This window comes from Schistocerca nitens, chromosome 1 (assembly GCF_023898315.1).
Source record: "Schistocerca nitens isolate TAMUIC-IGC-003100 chromosome 1, iqSchNite1.1, whole genome shotgun sequence".
Taxonomy (NCBI): domain Eukaryota; kingdom Metazoa; phylum Arthropoda; class Insecta; order Orthoptera; family Acrididae; genus Schistocerca; species Schistocerca nitens.
Window position 1 is genome coordinate 239,963,897 of NC_064614.1, and position 22,050 is coordinate 239,985,946.

Below are 22,050 nucleotides of genomic sequence, written 5' to 3' on the forward strand. Positions count from 1 at the left end.
ACACACAAGATAGTACATCGTTTAACTGTTGTCCAAGGGTTATTGACCGTAAAATCATCATAATGTTAGTGTTAGGATTGGTAACATAATATTCAATGGTAGCAGTTGCTGTTGAAAATCAAAATGGTAGTAATAGGGGCTTTCCATACTTGTAGAAGTGGTAGTATGTGCTGTTGTAACAGCACTGATACCAGCAGGTATAAGGTTAATTGTAAAATTAGTCAAAATAGACTGAAATAACTAAAACCTATGGCTCTTCTCTGACGCGGTAAAGGAACACCCGATCGTGAGTGGATAAGGTGCAATAGGAAAATTAATGCAACATTTATGAAGTAAAAGAATGGAAAAAAAATTATTATGAAGTTGTCATGAACGTGATTTTATATATAACAGTCCACTGTTGTCATCAAGAAAGTGGACTACGATAAATAAATAAAACACAGCATGAATAGCATTGACACGCATATTGCTGTATTATAATCGTTATCATGCTCTAACATACGGATTTGTACAGAATGAAATAAACTCTTCATCACTATATGACTCGTATCAGTCTTAAATACGTGCTCCATTGACGCTGCTACATATGAGCACATTCAAGTGAAATGAAATCATATTGCAACTAGGGTTCTCAACGGGCTGAGTAATGCCACATTGCTCCTCTAAAACATGATGAGAGTTTGTGTCATATTAATTTCTTATGCCCTAAGGCGATAATTGTTTGAACCACATATGAAACACATTGGCGTATGAGGCTAAAGAAGTATGGCACCATTCTTTCATTCCGGTTTTGATGACTTGAATTAGCAAGCACCGACTAAGCGACGAGTGGTCACAGATCGCTGTTGCCGCCGGTGTAAATGTACGGCCGCTCTTCGGATGGGCACAGGAATCTCGTGAAGGGCTCCTCCCAATCAACAGATTTGTAGCCCACCGGCTCCAGCATGTTGTTCCAAAGGGAGTTCGCAGCTGTGGGCAGAAAATAACAATTTAGTAGGTACTTCATAAAATGGATACAATTGCAGTCGCTGAAAAGCATCACTGAACTTTGTTTTATTTCTCACCGTAGGATGATCGCTCTCACACGGTTACAAATTTCTGGAAGTGGTAAACAGTGTGATATCGTGAATAATGAAACCTGCTGTTACCATAGCAACAACTGCTCATAGCTGTAATGTGAATTGGGAAAATGTGCTACAGCTAAAGAAAAACTAGACGCAACCAAACTAACGAAAGAGGCAAGTCTGTCCCTTGTGCGATACACCGTTTCGCACTTCCCCTCTGCTACGTATAAATAATAATGAGAAATGGCGGCGGTAATAAATGAAAATGTAATTTGATTAATTCTAGAAGTATTTGCTAATTACATACACAATACACTGGGGTGTAAGTAGAAAAGTATATCGTCATCTGAAACAAATCCATAAGCTAGTTCGAAAATTGTTGTCTTAAGGTATTAACTTCCGGCTATAGACTGCTGCCAGATCATTAATGGTTACAAGCATTATCAGAATATAATGCACAACTAAAAGAAGACTGTACTGAAGATAATAAAACAACAACGATTACAGAATTGAATCACATAACAAAGTCGTATTATACAAGTTTAAATTAAGCCACAGTAACACCAAAATGTGATTCATTAAAAAAGTTTTTCGCTAACAGTAAAGAATGTAGTAAAAAATGAGGCAGAGAAAAATAAATGACGGAAATGAAACATAACAAAAATATACAGTAATGAAAGTTTTCTCGTTCGTTTATTATTATGTTCTTATTACTGTGTTGTCTTTATTATCGTTCTCATGCTTTGCCAAACATAGACCGAGAATTCAATACATGAAATCAAAATTCTTCAAAAGCAAATACTGAACACATCACTTGGTTTTATTGAACGTTTATTATTATGTTCTTATTATTATGCTGGTTTTATTATTGTTAGTTCTGCCAAACATAGATCGAGAATTCAATAAATGAAAACATAATACTTCAAAAGTAAATAATGAATGGATCACTTATAGCCACCAAATTACTGAGATTTTTGTTTATTTTTTTCTGTCAATTACCAGGTAATTTACACGTGAATAGTTATATATTACTGGGAGATTCTAGGAATAGTATTCCTGAACGATAAAATTCAATATTTTATTGTATATGATCCCTTTTCTTAATGCTGACTCTAATAAGATGGCCTGGAGTTATTTACTGTTATTTGATTTCCTTCGTCGTCAAGTTTTTTGCCAGTAGATCATTTAAATACATACAACATTGGAATTTCAGAACTGGTTACATGGAGTACTTAAGGGCACTAAAAAGTGACAGCTGTCACAGCAGATTTGCAGGGCAGTATATGGATATGGCCCACAAGCCAACAGACATGAACACTGAAATAAAAGTTAGTAAACTATATTCCACAGAAACTAATCAATGAGGTCAATATTCACATACAAATAGCTGTAGTAGCAGGTCATGTCTCAGTAATAGAACTCTGTTCATTGTTCTGACAGAACTGTCAGTGAAAACAAAACTGAAGCTTGTGTGTAAAGGATATATATATATATATATATATATATATATATATATATATATATATATAGGATGCATACACGGGATGTATATACAGGCCTTTTCCTCCTCTGTTAATGCTGCCACAAATTCAAGTCCAAGCTTATCCGGTCGTCCGAGCCACTTTTATTTGCCCTGCCCTAAATATAGACATGCAGGGTGTTTCACAATTCACGTTATACACTTCTAACGTTGTAGAGCGAACTGAATAGATCACGTTTTACATAGGAACCCACGTCTGGAAACATCCAACGACCCTACAAAGCGTCAAAGCTTCAGACGAAGGCGCCTGTAAATGTATGTATACAGGGTGTTACAAAAAGGTACGGCCAAACTTTCAGGAAACATTCCTCACACACAAATAAAGAAAAGATGTTATGTGGACATGTGTCCGGAAACGCTTAATTTCCATGTTAGAGCTCATTTTAGTTTCGTCCACCTACGCTCAATGGAGGTCGTTATTCTGATTTCATACGGGATAGTCTACCTGTGCAGCTAGAACATGTGCCTTTACAAGTACGACACAACATGTGGTTCATGCATGATGGAGCTCCTGCACATTTCAGTCGAAGTGTTCGTACGCTTCTCAACAACAGATACAGTGACCGATGAATTGGTAGAGGCGGACCAATTCCATGGCCTTCACGCTCTCCTGACCTCAACCCTCTTGCCTTTCATTTATGGTGCCATTTGAAAGCTCTTGTCTACACAACCCCGGTACCAAATGTAGAGACTCTTCGTGCTCGTATTGTGGACGGCTGTGATGCAATACGCCATTCTCCAGGGCTGCATCAGCCCATCAGAGATTCCATGCGACGGAGGGTGAATGCATGTATCCTCGCTAACGGAGGACATTTTGAACATTTCCTGCAGCAAAGTGTTTGAAGTCAGGCTGGTACGTTCTGTTGCTGTGTGTTTCCATTCCATTATTAATGTGATTTGAAGAGAAGTAATAAAATGAGCTCTAACATGGAAAGTAAGCGTTTCCGGACACATGTCCACGTAACATATTTTCTTTCTTTGTGTGTGAGGAATGTTTCCTGAAAGTTTGGCCGTACCTTTTCGTAACACCCTGTATACAGGGTGATTCCGTGTTGATATCACACACTTTCTAGGACGTTGGAGAAGGATAAATGTATCAATTTGAGGGGAGGGTCCCTGTACCATAAACGAACTAATCGAAAGTTATAAGCAAGAACCGTTCTGATACCTCTGTCAGGGTGGTACATGTGCAGGTTCTGTTGTTGCTAAGATTACAGGTTAGGAAACTTTCAGAGGTAGTAGTATGGACCAAAATAAGAAAAAATGTCTAGTAAACATGAGCCGTGTGCGGCTCGCGTTAATGCCGTGTGTTCTTTGGCATTTTGTCACATCGAATCTTGTTTCTTCCTTACTTACTGGCGTTACGAAGTTGCTGGCTTGCCTCCTTGACAGGCAGCAGCAGCGCTTATCGATACTAGTACTGTCGTACTATCTTTCCGGGTGGTGGTGGTGGTGTGTGTGGTGGTCAGTCGGTTGGGACGGAGCAGCGAGGAAGTCTCTGCGGCGAGAGACCAGGCTGGGACCGCTGGCGGCATGCACGCGCTGTAGGATCCTGAGGCGCTTGCTGCGAGTGCGACAAAGTTCGTATCCCACCGAATCTGGACGCTGATGTTGAGTGATCAGTTAATCTGTTATGAAATCTCAACTATTGTGACATCTCTTCGTTCATTTGCGGGTTGTTGCTCCTTGGGCCATTCTGGATAACAGCAACGCATGATGTGTTGGAGTCTGCGAAATCTTGCAGCCATCTTCCTATATTGTGATTAAGTATTAAATTGACTGTTACTTGCCAGTGAAGTGCACCAGCGGTATTTTCTGCCCTGTGGCCGTTAACGCCCAAGTTACCTGCCCTGGTCCTTAGGCCGGTATTACACTATCAAATTTCTTTGTCAAAGATTTGATCAAAGATGTGATCCAATATTCCGTACAATATATTTAACAAAGATCTTTGACGTAGCGCTAGAAGGGGTATTACACTGTCATCAAATTTTTCGTCAAAGTTCAAGATGGCTGACAACAACTTGTTATTAACCGCAGCAGTTGTACGTACCCCAATTGCATTGTGTGCACATGCGGAAAAGAAGTGGGGGAAAAAATGGAACCATACATACGAGGTTGACAGTCTTAAAAGTCCTGGGATTACAACTTGATAATAAATTCAGTTGGGAGGAGCACACCACAGAACTGCAGAAAGGCCTTAACAAATCTGTATTTGCAATTCGAGTGTTAGCAGACATAGGCAACATAAAAATGAAAAAGCTTGCATACTTTGCCTACTTTCATTCCATAATGTCATATGGGATAATATTTTGGGATAAATCTTGAAGTCAAACAAAAGTTTTCAGAGTCCAAAAGCGTGTAATATGTATTATTTGTGGAGTAAATTCACGGACGTCCTGCAGAAACCTCTTCAAAGAACTGGGTATACTAACTACTGCCTCTCAGTATATTTACTTCTTAATGAAATTTGTCGTAAATAATATATCTCTTTTTCCAACAAACAACTCAGTTCATACATACAATACCAGGAACAAAAATGATCTGCACAAAGACTTAAAAGCACTTACTTTAGTTCAAAAAGGCGTCCACTACTCAGGAACGCTCATCTTCAATAATTTGCCAGGAAACATAAAAAATTTAGTTAGAAATTAAGATCAGTTTATAAGGAGCCTGAAAGACTTACTACTGGCCAACTCCTTCTACTCCATTGGAGAAATTTTTAATAGAAACAAACGATGTATTGTATTTATTCATACTATTAGTATTGTTATTTCAGCTTAAAAAGAATCGACATGTTCCACATCCACGAGGATCTCCTCAGCACGGATCTATGGAACGAAAAACTAATCTAATCTGGGTGAAGCCGTGGGTTTTACAACGACACGATAAAAGCATTCAACAAAACTTGTTACGTGAGCTTACAGTGGAAGACGTCAAGTCGTACATCAATTACTTAAGATTGAATGAGCATACATTTCTGTATGTGCTCAATGAAGTGTATCCTCATATCACAAAGCACAATATTCACTTAAGAACTGCTACATCTTCAGAAGACAGGCTCACTGTAACACTCCGATTCCTTGACACAGGAGAGGGTTATGTTATGTTAGGTTAGGTTAGGTCAGGTCAGGTTTCCAATCTTCTTAATCAATTTTGTATTCAGGGTGCCTCACGTTGTAAAGCGCCTCATCAGCTTCAGACATCTCTATTAATTTTGTAGTTGTCGGCACACACCAATTTTATTTACCGGCAATGGTTATAAAAACACTACAGACGACAGAACGCTGCAGCGATGCTAGCGCTCCATGTGGTAGCATGTCACATTGCAGTGAACAGAAGACAAGCGGTTTCTTTGATCAAATATACAGCGAGGCCCTATATTTGATCAAATATTGGACGACATTTGACAAAGTCCCTATTACACTATCAAATATTTTTGACAAAGATATTGGACAAAGAAATTTGATAGTGTAATACCGGCCTTAGCGTAGTTTTCCAGAATTGTGCCTTTCCTCGTCGTGTTGATGCTGTGCGGCATGGCGTGTAGTTCGACAGCCTTTTAAGGTGCTTTTTTCATATTTTGCTTCGAGTGGTTATTGTTCCTTTGGCTGTTTTTAGACGCCAATTTCTGAAGACGTAGTGTTGTTCTTATCCTCAGCCTCGGCCGATATTTTCCATGGTTGGTCGGACTGAAGGGAATTGGTTAAATTGTTGGTCAGTCCTTGGGCTTTCTCTTGTTTGGGATTATTTAACTTCTACTCTTAGCTGCCTGTCTCACCTCAACTTACGTTTGAGTTACCTTCTCAGGCCGACCCTTGGAACACTTCTGAGCACCACTTGTTCTGTTTCTTTTAGATTGTGATTTTCATTTTAGTTTGAAGTATTGTGCGAGGCCTTCAGCTGTGTATTAAATTTTCCGTAAAGTTTTCAGCCATGTTAAATTAAAATTTTGAAGATTGATTTTATTTAAAAAATACTTTTTCCTTAAAATTTGTTCTATCTGAAATTGTTTGTAATCCAGGCCGTACGCTGTTAGTTGTTCAATATGTTATGTGTAGCCTTCAGCCGAGGACTTACGTGAACCCCTTTTAATAAGACCTTCAGTCGTGTGTATTCTTTAAAGGAAAATTTTTTATAAGAAGGAAGGGGCTTATTATTGTTTCTCTGACTTGTTGTTCAGGTCTTCAGTCGTTGTTTCAGATTTTTTTGTGACCTTCAGCCGTGCAATTAGTTAATATTTCTGTAATTAGGCTATCGGCCGTTCTGTTGTGAGTTTAGAAAGAAATTTCTTGGTTAAAAAAATTGTTTATTGTGTTTTAATTGTAGTTGTCCTTCAGATGTGCAGTGTAGGCCTTCAGTCGCTAATTGTTTTCAATTGCATGTTTTTTTTTTAATTTACGGCCCTGAGCACTATGGGACTCAACTTCTGAGGTCATTAGTCCCCTAGAACTTAGAACTAGTTAAACCTAACTAACCTAAGGACATCACACACATCCGTGCCTGAGGCAGGATTAGAACCTGCGACCGTAGCGGTCTCGCGGTTCCGGACTGCAGCGCCTAGAACCGCACGGCCACTTCGGCCGGCTTTTAAATTTACCTTCTATTTTTAATTGCTTTTTGATTTCTAAGCCAGGCCTTCAGCCGTTCTTGTTTTTGGTGTGGTTTTGGGCCTTCAGCCCAGAAAGAATCTCAAGTTTTCGTTAACTAGGCCTTCAGCCGTATTGTCTAATTGTGATCTTTTAAAGCAATGTGTAAATAAGTGGTTCTTACAAAAATAAAGTTGTGTGCTTGATTGTGCAACTCACAGTAACTGTTTACGGTCCCATTCACAATCGTAACCTTATCCTGAGCGCACTCTGAGTACCTCCCAACCAGGTTTGAAAACATTGGCTCTAAAATTCATACCCTAAGAGCAATGAGCACTTGTTCAATAGAGAAGACATGTTTGACAGTAGCGAAGATGAACGCGTGCTTATAACTCTTCACGTATGCATTTCAGAACCCGTATTTATTGGACTTTTTTCCTTATTTTGATCCATGCGACCACCTCTGAAAGTTGCCTACCACACATTCGCAGTAACAACACTACGAGTACATGTATTCCACAGATACAGGTATCAGAACGGTTTTCAGTTATAACTTCCGACTCGTTCGTTTCTCGCTCAGGGACCCTTACCTCAAATTTATGCATTTACCCTTCTCCATAATCGTAGAAAGTTTGTGACATCATCACGGAATCACCCTGTATATACATACATTCACAGGCGCCGGTGCCTCTGATTTCGATGCTCTGTAGCATCGCCGGATGACGTTGGCGGATATGGGTTCCTATGTAAAACATGATCTATTTAGTCCTCTCTACGACCTTAGAAGTGTATACCACGAGTTGTGGAACACCCTGCATATATCTACAGGGTGGGGCAAATGAAAGTGGCTCGAACGAATGGATACGATTGGACGTGAATTTGTGGCAGAGTTAACGTAGGAGGGAAAAACCTACAGTTATTTCCAACAGGATGGAGAAACAGCCCATATAGCCGGCCGAATCTTGGAGCACATTTACACAATATTCACTCCTGGCAGAGTTGTTAGCAAAGGTCTGTCTGGTCGTGACCATAACTGCCTCCATGTCACCTGATCTGTCAGTGTGGGATTACTTTCTGCGGGGAGCCCTCGGAAATTTCGCAACAACCCTCATAGCCCTCAAGAACTGCAATCAATGACAAGCCGAATAACTGCTTGCATAAGGGCCAAATGCGGACCAAAGCGTTATTGACTTGCTCATTTTGTGAAGCTCTTTCTCTTAAATAAATCACCCATTTTTTCTGTAATTATAATTATTTGTTTGTCTGTACATGTGCATCACATCTACCTACTTCCGTCCCATTCAGGTAATTTCTTCGTGGTGGGTTGTTTTGTTTGTCTTAGAATGTATATAGGCTATGTAGAATAATCCTCATCATCAGCTGTGTAACATCCATTGCTGAATACGAGCCTGCTCTCGACTTTTCCATGCTTTACTGGTTTCAGCTGGTTCTGAACTTTTCCTTCTGGCATTCACCCACCTTCCATTGTGTAGCCGGATCATTTTATTTTCTTTCTCTTTGAATGTAGTGAAGGTCATTCAATATTGATCCATATACCGTCCATTCGTCACGTTTCACGTCTCGACCTGCACCATTTAATTTTCATTGCAGTCATAATTACATCTTTCCCCGTATGCCTCAAGATGCATCTCTCCGTTACTGACCGAGCAACCCGTAGCTTTTGGATAGTTTCCGCACCTACAGTCCATGTCTCACTGCCATGCGTAAAAATAGTAATGCACATTAAATAAATGTCGTGTGACACCACGGCGTGGTGCATGTCTTTCAATTGGACACCACTTCGGTGCATTGTATGTCTTTAAAACCAACGGCACCCGGTTTTCCCTGGAGGGTCACCCATCCGAGTAGTAGCCGGCTCCAATGTTGCTAAAATTCGGTGATCGTGCGGGAACCGCTGTTACCAACATGACAAGGCAATTTGTTGTAATATATCTGCATGTTAATGACAATTTCTGTTTTTTAGAATTATTTTGTTAGTTTATTCTCTTTCGTTCAATATTTGTATGTTATATGAAGGTATATGATAACAAAATAACTGTCTATAAAATAATGCAAGTGTCATGCTTTTAAAATAGAAAGATGGTTTACACAGTCTACTACGGGCAACAAAGGGTTATGCCATGGATATCAAAGGCCCAACAACATTTTAGGAAATATTGTTATCATGCATTATCATCGCAATTTAAGAGTAATTCTAGGCAACATAACGTTTCTGTCCGTCCGTTTTGTTAGGGGATGGCGGGAGAAGGGGAGGGGGTTCATCTGCAAGGATAAAAATTTCTGAGTCATGAATCATGCAGCGGGCCCAGAAGAGAGCTCTGGGGGCTATAAGTTCTCATGCGATTTTAATTAGACTTTCGCCCCTGAGACAAACATTATGACAAAGAATATCTTAGCCGTAGCTTACTGGTTATCTCTAGAAAGGTTATTGCGCTCAACAGATGGTTGAATGTAGAGATTTTTAACTGTCTACTCACTGGGTCGTTATCGTTTAAAGGTCCTTTGCCTTTCGAAACAACTATCTGTGACTCGATCATCTCTCACGGTCCGTCTCAAAGCTTCAGTCATCCACATCTCCATAGAAACACACCGAGCGAGTTGCAGCAGTGATGAGAATCTGGACTCATTTTTTCTGGTGGGGGGGAGGAGGACGGAAATTCAAATTCCCGCACTGCCACACAGATTCAAGTTTTCCCTGATTTTCCAAAATTACCTAAGGCGAATGCCGGGATGACGCTGCCCTTTTCCTTCCCCCATTCAGAGTTTCTGCTCTGGCTGTAATGACTTCGTTCTCCTACCTTCCATCCTATAAACTAACAAATTAAGCTACTTCATTCTCCTTTTCTAAATATACAGAGCGATTCCGTGATGTTGTTACCAACTTTCACGGGTGATGCAGAATGGTAAATGTATAAATTTTAGGTGAGTGACCACTGTCCGGAAACGACTGAGTCGATAGTTATAATCAAATATCCTTCCGATACCTCTGATAGCAGAACACGTGTGCTGGTACTGTAGGGTAGGCAACTTGCAGAAGCGGCAGGATGGATCAACACAAGAAAAAAATGTCACGTAGACATAGGCTCTATAATTCATACTTTAAGAGCTATCAGCACTTCCCTAATGTGAAACATGCCTCTTCTACTGAACAAGTACCTATAGCTCTTTAGGTATGAATTTCAGAGCCTATACATGGTGTTCGGAAATTCCAGCTACAAATTTCTAGGACTTGTAGAGGGAACTGAGTAGAAAATATTTTGAATTGAATTCCGTGCTACATCCATTTGAAAACTTATTGGTAACGCACGAATTTTACAAGTTATTTACTAGGCGTGACCCAGAACATCACCTGTTGTGCAATTCCACTCATTAATAACCAAAGAATCAAAAAGGAAACGTGATGCAGTACGGCCTCTTCCAGTTCTGGCGTGCGGCGTCTCCTTGGAGCACCACAGTTACGCCTGCTGACAGTGGAGGTATCTCTTTCTCAAAGCCGTTGCGTAATTTTGGCACAAAGCGTATGCGATGGAGTCGGACATTGTGGGTAACGAGCTTGATTACTGTGAGCTTCCCCATACAGAAGGGTCATGTTTCTGTATTCTGCAAATGTGTACTCAACCTTGTCGCTCTAATACTCATAAACGCGTGAATGAGGTTCGACTCAGATCAGAGAGATAGGATAGACGTCAAATTACATCAGCCTATCCGACGTAAGAATCCCCTCCCACCATGACTACCCTGTTGCATACCTACATAGCAGCAACGTGCTTTCAAACGGCTGTAGTACGGAAATGATACGTTTCCGGACATAGGTTCCTATTCAAAACAAAAATATCGAAACCAAAGAGCCTGCAGCACAACAGATGTGTTCCATACTACTGAAGATGGAGCATGTGCTCATCTCTCTTAGCTTGATGATGATGATGGTTTGTGGGGCGCTCAGCGTCGTGGTCATTAGCGCCCCTACAAGTGCCAATCCTTTCATTTCCAGTCTCGCCACTACCGGAATGACGATGAGATGATGAGGACAACACAAACACCCAGGCCCCGGGCAGAGAAAATCCCAGAACCGGCCGGGAATCGAACCCAGGACCCCGTGAACCAGGGGCAGCAACGCAAGCCACTAGACCACCAGCTGCGGACTCATCGATCTTGAGGTATGCATTTTAGCGCCCATGTTTGCTTGGCAGTTTTTTCTTGTTTTGCCCCGTAGCGCCGCTGCTGAAAGTTGCCCACCCTACAATCGTAGAACCAGTACTGATAGGTACATGTATTCCACTGTCGGACGTTATCAGAACTATTTTCGCTTCTATGTTTCAACCCGGTCGTTTCTGGACCAGGGTCTCTTACCGACAACTGATACATCTACCCCTCTCCATTATCCCTGAATGTAAGATTATTACGGAATCGTCCTGCATATGTCTTTCGTTTCCATTGGTAACTACGCGTTGGTCGTTCTGTAATGTTAATAAGTTAATTTCAATGTTGTGCGGTCGCATTATGTATGTGCTCGACTGTAAGATAGTATATATTTTAGCAGCACATAGAGGGCTGTGACAAGGAATAACACATAGTCCTGTGTTACAAAAAGATAGTCAAACTGTCATGCGTGCTTCGATTCTGGTGAAGTCTAGTTTACAGTTACGTCACATATGCTCTAGATATCTTCGTAATTAACAGGTCACTGATGCTTTTCACTCACCTCTGGCATGCGCTTTTTGTATGAAGTGGAAACAGTCAGGCGAAAAGTAAGAGAAATCCGTGTAGCCAAGGCTAACCGTAGGAAATGTAGCGTTCTTCGCGAACGGCTGGCTCACCACGGCGAAGTCATTGAGCCCATCATATCTGTTGTCCGCCGCCTGCAGCAAAGATGACACACAATAGGTAAATAGTACGCGCAGGCATGTGCAGCCAGGAAAGGAAATGTAACATGTTTTCTTTCCGATTATGTCGTGGGAGGGACGCTGACTAAGTATTGCAAAAATTTTTCTTTCGAAAGGTTAGTTTTGTTCAGGATTTCGATACATCATATGATTCCCTTTTCTTTTGCCTCTGAACCCCCGTTTTTCATTGTAATCTCCGTTCAATGCGACTGCCTTCCTGGGAGGGCCTGTTCGCCCTCATAGTACTACTCTGGTTGACGTCGAATCTACCGTCTTGCTTCATCAATATCCTCCCCATTATCCACGTACTGAGTCCCACGGAGTGCATTCCTCATTGTACCAAACAGATAGTGGTAGGAAGTGCGAGGTCTTGGCTGTAGGGATGGATGAGGAAGAGCAGCTCAATAAAGTTGCGTAGTCTCCTCTCGGGTGCGCAGGTTTGTGTGAGGTCTTGCGTTGCCATGGAAAAGGAGAAGTTCGTTTGCATTTTTGTGGCGAAGAACACGCTGACGTCGTTTCTTCAGTTACATGAGGATAGCACAATACGGGATGAGCCACTAACTGTAGCCATCCGGAATAACTCCGAAAGTATGATAGGAGCTAAAAAGTTTGTGGGACAAATGTTGCATGACACAACGAGGGCCATAATATGATGTTGGTTTTTCGTTGCTACGTGGGGTCGCGTCCGAGACATGAAGGTCAACTTTGTTTTTTAAGTGGGATGCTACAGTTTGCTGTTTATTTCCTGATAGTGACTATCGAGACGAATCCGATGATGTGTAACAGGAAGATATTTGAAGGTCAACGAAGGTCAAAAAGGTGGCATGAACGTCCATTTACAGAAGGTGTTCGAAATGATGATCATTGGAATCAATGCAGTGCTGCCATGTTCTATTCATGGATTGAGTGGTATTCCTTATCATATCGGCACTTATCGAAGGACATGCTCCGACAATTCTCTCTCGCATATCTTCTGGTGTAGCTGGAACGACTTTGTAAACAATGCCTTTTACGAATCCCCACAAGAAAAAATCCAGAGGCGTCAAGTATGGCGAACGAGCCGGTCACGACACATCTGCACCGCGTCCAATCCAAGTATTTGGGAATTGTCTCTGCATCTCGTTTCTAGCCATCAGCGAAAAATGTGCAGGACACCTATCGTGTTAATACCACATTCTGTTCCTTGTTGCTGAAGGTATTTCTTCCAATAACAGACCTAATGTTTCTTGCGGAAATGTGGTGTACTTTCGACCATTAAGATTTCCTTCGATGAGATAGGGGCCTATAATTCTTTCCTCCAGAATCCCACACCATAGATCCACCGATCACGGTTTTTGGTGGGCAACTTGCCACAGCTAACATGGATTTTCAGTTGTCCAATAATGCTTGTTATGGAAATTAACATTTCCATGGTTCGTGAATGTAGCCTCGTCAGTAAATAAAAACAAAGTAATAAATGTGTCATCCCTCCGAATCTGAAGTTGAGCCCATCTGCAGAATTCAATGCGACGCATACAATCCGTACCTGTTAATTCTTGATGGAGACTGATATGGTAAAAATGATATTTATGGCGATGCGGAACACGAACAACACTAGTCTGGCTCATGCCACATTCCCTTGCGATTTGACGTGAACTAAAACAAGGATCTCGCACTACAGTGGCGAGAGTACCAATTTCCGTTTCCTCGTTAGTAACTTTCCTTTACCGGATATGTTTCCAATGCGTTAAAGATCCAGTTGTTCTCAATTTATCATACACATACACTCCTGGAAATGGAAAAAAGAACACATTGACACCGGTGTGTCAGACCCACCATACTTGCTCCGGACACTGCGAGAGGGCTGTACAAGCAATGATCACACGCACGGCACAGCGGACACACCAGGACCCGCGGTGTTGGCCGTCGAATGGCGCTAGCTGCGCAGCATTTGTGCACCGCCGCCGTCAGTGTCAGCCAGTTTGCCGTGACATACAGAGCTCCATCGCAGTCTTTAACACTGGTAGCATGCCGCGATAGCGTGGATGTGAACCGTATGTGCAGTTGACGGACTTTGAGTGAGGGCGTATAGTGGGCATGCGGGAGGCCGGGTGGACGTACCGCCGAATTGCTCAACACGTGGGGCGTGAGGTCTCTACAGTACATCGATGTAGTCGCCAGTGGTCGGCAGAAGGTGCACGTGCCCGTCGACCTGGGACCGGACCGCAGCGACGCACGGATGCACGCCAAGACCGTAGGATCCTACGCAGTGCCGTAGGGGACCGCACCGCCACTTCCCAGCAAATTAGGGACACTGTTGCTCCTGGGGTATTGGCGAGGACCATTCGCAACTGTCTCCATGAAGCTGGGCTACGGTCCCGCACACCGTTAGGCCGTCTTCCGCTCACGCCCCAACATCGTGCAGCCCGCCTCCAGTGGTGTCGCGACAGGCGTGAATGGAGGGACGAATGGAGACGTGTCGTCTTCAGCGATGAGAGTCGCTTCTGCCTTGGTGCCAGTGATGGTCGTATGCGTGTTTGGCGCTGTGCAGGTGAGCGCCACAATCAGGACTGCATACGACCGAGGCACACAGGGCCAACACCCGGCATCATGGTGTGGGGAGCGATCTCCTACACTGGCCGTACACCACTGGCGATCGTCGAGGGGACACTGAATAGTGCACGGTACATCCAAACCGTCATCGAACCCATCGTTCTACCATTCCTAGACCGGCAAGGGAACTTGCTGTTCCAACAGGACAATGCACGTCCGCATGTATCCCGTGCCACCCAACGTGCTCTAGAAGGTGTAAGTCAACTACCCTGGCCAGCAAGATCTCCGGATCTGTCCCCCATTGAGCATGTTTGGGACTGGATGAAGCGTCATCTCACGCGGTCTGCACGTCCAGCACGAACGCTGGTCCAACTGAGGCGCCAGGTGGAAATGGCATGGCAAGCCGTTCCACAGGACTACATACAGCATCTCTACGATCGTCTCCATGGGAGAATAGCAGCCTGCATTGCTGCGAAAGGTGGATATACACTGTACTAGTGCCGACATTGTGCATGCTCTGTTGCCTGTGTCTATGTGCCTGTGGTTCTGTCAGTGTGATCATGTGATGTATCTGACCCCAGGAATGTGTCAATAAAGTTTCCCCTTCCTGGGACAACGAATTCACGGTGTTCTTATTTCAATTTCCAGGAGTGTATTTACACGTGGGTGAGTACGTTGACGATATGTTTCAGCGTTTAAGTCTCTGGCTCTCACTGAATTTCGTTGGCCTTCTCGGTAAATGAGGAGCATATCGACTTGTTCTTCGAAGGAATACATCATTCATATTCGCTTGATTCGACGATAGTACTCTTCCTGTTCTTATAAGTGTTGTATTGCGAAACCGTCGAATGGTGTTTACATGTCAATGGCACGTTAGATGGATACGCCGTATTCAGTGAATATTTACTAACTGCACGATATACCAGAGTGAATTGTCAGAGCATGTGCTTCTATAAGTGCCCATGTGATAAGGAATACCACTCAATCCATGATAAGAATATTGCAGCACTGCATTGATACCAACACCTTCTGTAAATGCCACCTTTTTGACCTTCGTTGATCTTCAAATATCTTCCTGTTACATATCATTTGATTCGTCTCGATAGTCGCTATCAGAAAATAAGCACCAAACTGTAGCATCCCATTAAAAAAGCCGGCCGGTGTGGCCGAGCGGTTCTAGACGCTTCAGTCTGGAACCGCGCGACCGCTAAGGTCGCAGGTTCGAATCCTACCTCGGGCATGGATGTGTGTGATGTCCTTAGGTTAGTTAGGTTTAAGTAGTTCTAAGTTCTAGGGGACTGATGACCTCAGATGTTAAGTCCCATAGTGCTCAGAGCCATTTGAACCATTTGAACCATTAAAAACAATGTTGTCCTTCATATCTTTGAAGCGACCCCACCTAGCAATAAAAAAACCAATGTGATATTATGACCCCCATTGTACCATGTAACATTTGTCCCACAAACTTTTCAGCTACTATCATACTTTCGGAGTTATTCGAGGTGGCAATAGTTAGTGACTCACCCTGTATACTTCAGAATTGATGGTTGCACCGTCAGGGAGGACATAAAACTGGATAACCCTTTCAGAGTCCCAGAATACCGTCGCAATGACTTTACTAGCTGTGGGTGCGGCTTTGAACTTTTTCTTCAGAGGAGGGGTGGCGCGGCGCCACTTCATCGATTGCTGTTTTGGCTCAAATGGTTCAAATGGCTCTGAGCACTATGTGACGTAACTTCTGAGGTCATCAGACCCCTAGAACTTAGAACGACTTAAACCTAACTAACCTAAAGACATCACACACATCCATGCCCGAGGCAGGATTCGAACCTGCGACCTTAACAGCAGCGCGGTTCCAGACTGAAGCGCCTAGAACCGCTCGGCCAGCGCGGCCGGGGGAAAAGAAGAGAATCAAAGCATTCGAGATGTGGTGCTGCAGAAGAATGTTGAAAATTTTGTGGACTGATGAGGTACGGAATGAGGAGGTTCTCTAGAGAATCGGCGAAGAGAGGAATATACGGAATACCCAGACAAGGAGAAGGAACAGAATGGTAGAACATATGTTATGACATTATGGAATAACTTTCATGATTCAAGAGGGAGCTGTAGAGGGTAAGAACTGTGCAGGAAGACAGAGATTGGAATACATCCAACAAATAATTGAGGACGTAGGTTGCAAGTGCTTGAGATGAAGAGTTTGGCACAGGAGAGCAGTTCGTGGCGAGGCGCATCAAACCTGACAGAAGACTGAAGAATCTCCCCCCTCCCCCCCCCCCTCCTCAAAAAATAAAAAGGAGTAACAGTCAGTGAAATACAGACTTCTGCTAGAGTTGAAATGGCCTGCACTGAAATTTGGTAAGTGAAGTGTTCAGTCTTCCTCCAAGACGTAGTAAGAAGTCTCAGGCTGTTCCCTGTACCATACGTTGTCAAGGTTTGATTTAGGCGGTGGTAATGAGCCTAATAATGCGAAATATTCAGGCGCAAATTACAACTACAAAGAAGAAGAAGAGATCCAAAATGAATTTTCACTGCGTAGCGAAGTGTGCGCTGAGTTGAAACTTCCTGGCAGATTGAAACTGTATGCCACAGCGGGACTCGAACCTAGATCCTTTGCCTTTCGAAAGCAAGTGCTCTGCCGACTCCCTATCGATGCACGACTCAGAATGCGCCTCCCCCCCCCCCCCCTCACCCCGACAGCTTTACCTCAACTACGGCAGTATCTCATCTCCTACCTCCCAAAACTCTTAAAACTTCTCCCGGAAGAAAAGAACTGCGGAGACATAGTTAGGAAACAGCATGGGGGATTCTTTCCAGAATAAAGATATAAGAGATGAGTTATTTGCGTAACTGTAGCTGTGAGTGTGTGTTTGGGGGGGGGGGGGTGGAGCTTGGGTAGGGTTTGGAGGGGAAGAGGTGTGACTCGTCTTTCGATACGGCAGTCGCCAGAGCACTTGCCTACAAAAGGCAAAGGATCTAGGTTCGAGTCCCGGTTCGGCATACAATTTTGATCCGCCAGGAAGATTCAAGCAGAAGATTTTTTTATAGGTAAGTAGACTATCAAGTAATGAAACTACTTGCAGAGAAAACACTATGAAAACAAACAATACCCGCCAATGCGACAAGACAGGTAAGCCAACAATTAGAAATTATGGAAAAACAAATAAAGTAACTTGGACAAAAGAACACAGACTTGCAGGATCGTCTATCGCTGACTTCTTTCAAAGGAAACATTTTCAGCAAGTGGTTGAGAATTCTTTTTCTGAATGTCAACAACAAGCAGTTACGAAAAGACAATGTGTTAAATGGCCATCTGAAGGATTGCGACTTAACTCTTTACATATAATGAAGCGTTTTTAAACCAAAGCAAATACATTTCTTTGTTTGGCTAATAAATAAGGTAATAATGATAACAAAAATATAACACGGAAAACTCCGTTTATATTCACAATAGTGCATGAGCTGGAAGCATGTGTGCCTGTAAGCGTCTACGTGGTTCAGTAAAGCTGGATGGCCAGCAGTGACGCCAGCCTTTCCTCGCAGCATGTCTGTTGGCCGTATCGTAACCTATAGGAATCATAGTCAATGATAATCGGTTTCGAACCCGACAGGAGCTGCTGATGTCACTGAATGCAGGTCCATCTCAACCTGTTTCCGCCCGAACCTTGCGAAGAGGACTGCACGCATTGTACATCTGGAACTCGGAACCTTGCAAAAGGCCATTGCTACTATAAAAGGTGCCCTAGCTCTCCTCTTTACACTAAGAATAAAAAAATGTAATTCTCCACGAGAAGCTGACGGCGTGAGCTAGTGGAAAGCCAAATGATACAACAAGCAGGTGACTCGTGAAGAAAATTTGTTTAACTGACTTATTTATTTTGAGTGTGAGCTTCCAGTCTCTATGCCAAGTGCTGAACCTCTGCAGGTCTTCGCGTCTTCTAACAATTTTACGTTCCTGAACTTCTTTGTATCAGCCAGGTCTACTTTATTTGCTATAGCACTCCGTCGTCAAGCAACGAGTGGCCCATCAGGAGCATCCGACCACCGTGTCATCCTCAGATGAGGATGCGGATAGGAGGGACGTGTGGTCAGCACACCGCTCTCCCGGTCGTTACGATGGTTTTCTGTGACTAGATCCGGTACTGTTCGGTCGAGTAGCTCCTCAATTGGCATCAAGAGGCTGAGTGCACCCCGGAAAACGGCAACAGCACATGGCGGCCCGGATGGTCACCCATCCAAGTGCCGGCCACACCCGACAGCGCTTAACTGCGGTGATCTGACGGGAACCGGTGCATCGACTGCGGCAAGGCCGTTGCCCTTATTTTCTATAAATGGCCCATAATACCAGTAACATTTACATCATCAGTCATGAAGGTGCTCGTTGTTTTTGTCCTAAGCCCTACTAAATGAGTCTTCATAGTGTTTTGTACCGTTTCTGTCCATAGCGACCTTACTCTAGTTTCCATCAGATGAATTCTTAAAAGGAGCGCGTAATTAATGAATAGAGGGCTTACCACGTCTATTTCGACTTGCTGCCAGCGACGCATCACCTCGACGAACTCCGGAAGGCGGTGCCGCTCCCGCGATTGGAAGATGCAGGGACACAGCAGTGTGACGAGCGCAGCGCATTCTGACGTCCGGCCCGTGAAGTTTCTCAGCAGTTCCAAATCTGCGGGAACGCATTCAGTAAATGAACCGCAGCTGGGTACGTTCCGATAGTTTTAAGAGGAAGTGTGAAAGAGCACTGCCTTCTTTGCTGCGTTTATGCGCAGTTCACTAGAGCAATAGACACAAGAATGAAATGATTTGTTGTAGAAATACTTCAGCACTCTCAAAAGGAGGGATATCAGAAAAAACAACCGTATGGGAGAAGACTCTCCTTGGGCTTGTTGGCGAAAGGAAGAAAAATAAATCAATCACGATATCTTCATAACATTTGTTCGATGTCCACAAACGTAATGGAGTGCAGTACAAAAACAGAGGAGTTACGTTGAATAACTTCGAAAACGAAATGGTGGTAATGAAAGTGCAACGTGGAGGCTGAACGCGCCATGTTAAGAAGGATGTGAGACCGATCTGATTCTTATAATCACTAATCCTTTTGCATAACTTTAGCGTGCTGGGTGTAATGGGACAGAGACTCATTTTATATTTTGATGTGAAATGAGAAAGCCAGAAGTGGATGTTTATTTAGTCAGGGATCGGTTTCGGGTTACGACAATTCTCAAACCAATCTGTTTACAAAAGACAAAATTACGATATATAAAACACCTGTTTATCTTACATACGAGTGCAAAGCATAAATGGATAGAATATCACAACCAGTACATACCAATATTTGCCAAGTAAAATCTCTGTCGAAAGTAGTAGCAAACAAAGTTGGTACATATGTGTATGGTCTCAATTAATGTTCTTTAAGAAACTTAACAAATGATACTGGTCAATATGGAAACTACTAGGGAACCTAGGAGACGTCACGCCCTCTTCGGGACGTGATTGTTTTATTCCTGGAAAAGTTGCTTCCAGAGAAATCCTCAATCTTAAATCAAGGAGTGTAAAAAAAAACGATGAAATGCTTATTAAGAAGATACATGCATTCCAGCATTCCCACTGATGTGACTTTCGCATTATCAGGAGTAATATATTCTGTAATACCATCTTGAACAAGAGTGAAATTGAGTTTCTAGAGCTACTCTGTTTTAGTTTATCTTACAATTACTCTAACTCCGACGCTATGAGCATCAGTAGCCATATGGCCTGGTTGTGGGTAACTCTGTCTCTCAGGATTGCTCGCAAATATTTTCAAGAATGATTTAGAGAACAGAGCCTTCGATTTGCGTTTGTAACCTCTCAGTGACGTAGCCTTCCATCAAAGGTACGTTTATTATGTTTTTATTATTGTAAAAGATAACCATATTTTCAAAACTTCCATGAGCAGCATCCAAAAATCAGATATACATTAGAACTAGAAGAGGATAGTAAGGTCACTTTTGTGTTGCTAGGACAGATCAGAGCCTTCGTTTTTCTATTTTCCGAAAAACTTCTATGTCAGACGCGATCACTTGCAATGATTCGAACCATCCAGTTAGACACAAAACTGATTATCTTCACTCGTTGATTAAGCGCTTATTAAAGTCACCATTGGACTAGGAGGACTTTGATAGATAGCTCAATATTTTCAAACAAGTAGCTTTAGGCAATGGCCACGAGCAGTCTTCGGTCATTAGGCTTTAAAATAAACATAGGCAGGATGGGCGCCACGGATTAATGGAGCTAAGAAATATCTGTTAATACAATATAGGGCTTCTATGTCAGATTCATTGGCCAGCGCTTTTCCAAAAAGACTTAAAGTTGCGTTTCGTACAAGCCACCAACTTAAACTCAAATTAAAACACGAGTTGGATGCTCAGAGAAGCCATTCCGATGCGAAAAATTTTGTTCCTTGGGGTTGTGTCAGTTACAACTTCATTCTTGTGAGTCCTTCTACATAGGCCAAATAGGTAAAAATTTTATCTCCGTTATAAAGAGTATGTTAATCCGAACAATAAGACAGCATTCGGCCAGCATCTTCAAAAGGAGCGCTATTCTGTAGAAAATATAGATTAGAAATCCTCCGTTATACAACAAAGGGTTTGCAGATGGAAATCTTGGAAGAATTGGAGATTTTCAAGAACAAAATAAAAGAACGTGTTAAAATTTTAAATGAACAGGTAGATTTTCGTTTTAACAGATTCTTTGCTCTCTTTAGGAATGTGCTGTAATCCACACTTCTGCAATTATTTAGAATGTCGGAGTCTCTCGTCTCCCCCAACCCCTCACCCCATCATCCCTGTCCCCTTCCAGTTTTCCTTTCCCCTCCGTTCCAAAATTTTCGTTCTTTTTACGCTCCCTCACCTTAACTGCAACTCTAATTTGCCCACCCTTTCTATTTGTCCTTGTCCCATTCTTTCCTTTCTTTAATCTCATCCCTGTCCTTTCTCCACATCCTCTCTGCTCACTCCCTACTATTTTTAGCCTTGAGAGCGGCTCATACGCGTTGGGTTGCATAGCGGTCACTGTAGTGTGTTACTTCATCCAAATTACTGTTTTCATTGTATTAAGGTTGTAATTTAAGGTCCTTTATATTCCGTATGTTTGAAAGACTGATTGTACTTTATTGGCTATGTTCTTCATCCTAAATGTCTTTTGCACTTTAGCCTTCCTCACCCCTTCCCCTATGTCCTTCCTTTCACAAATTACACAGCCGTGGATGCCTCTCGGTAAGTTTATTTTTGATAAGACTATTGCTTCTCTGAAAGATTTGTGTGCTAAGACTACTCATACAAGATTTGGCCATTCACAGTATCGTTTGAAACGTTTGGCCTACGTGTCTTGAGAGTTCGCTACGCTTGATAAGGTTAATTCCCAGCTCCTAGGTTTTGTAATGT

The 22,050-nt window shown here is 42.7% G+C and overlaps 1 protein-coding gene and 1 pseudogene across 1 annotated transcript in view; both read right to left on the reverse strand.

Annotated features, from left to right (window-relative positions):
• Positions 1-449: 449 nt before the first annotated feature.
• The window catches only part of LOC126239520 (phospholipase B1, membrane-associated-like), a 145,627-nt gene continuing 124,026 nt past the window's right edge, over positions 450-22,050 (reverse strand). The window contains exons 5-7 of the mRNA XM_049947870.1: positions 19,138-19,292; positions 11,914-12,070; positions 450-969 (exon numbers count right to left, since the gene is read on the reverse strand). Of these exons, the coding sequence (XP_049803827.1) occupies positions 833-969; positions 11,914-12,070; positions 19,138-19,292 (449 nt within the window). The 3' untranslated portion in view covers positions 450-832. The remainder of the gene's footprint in view (positions 970-11,913; positions 12,071-19,137; positions 19,293-22,050) is intronic.
• On the reverse strand, positions 18,823-18,940 carry LOC126212051 (5S ribosomal RNA; annotated as a pseudogene).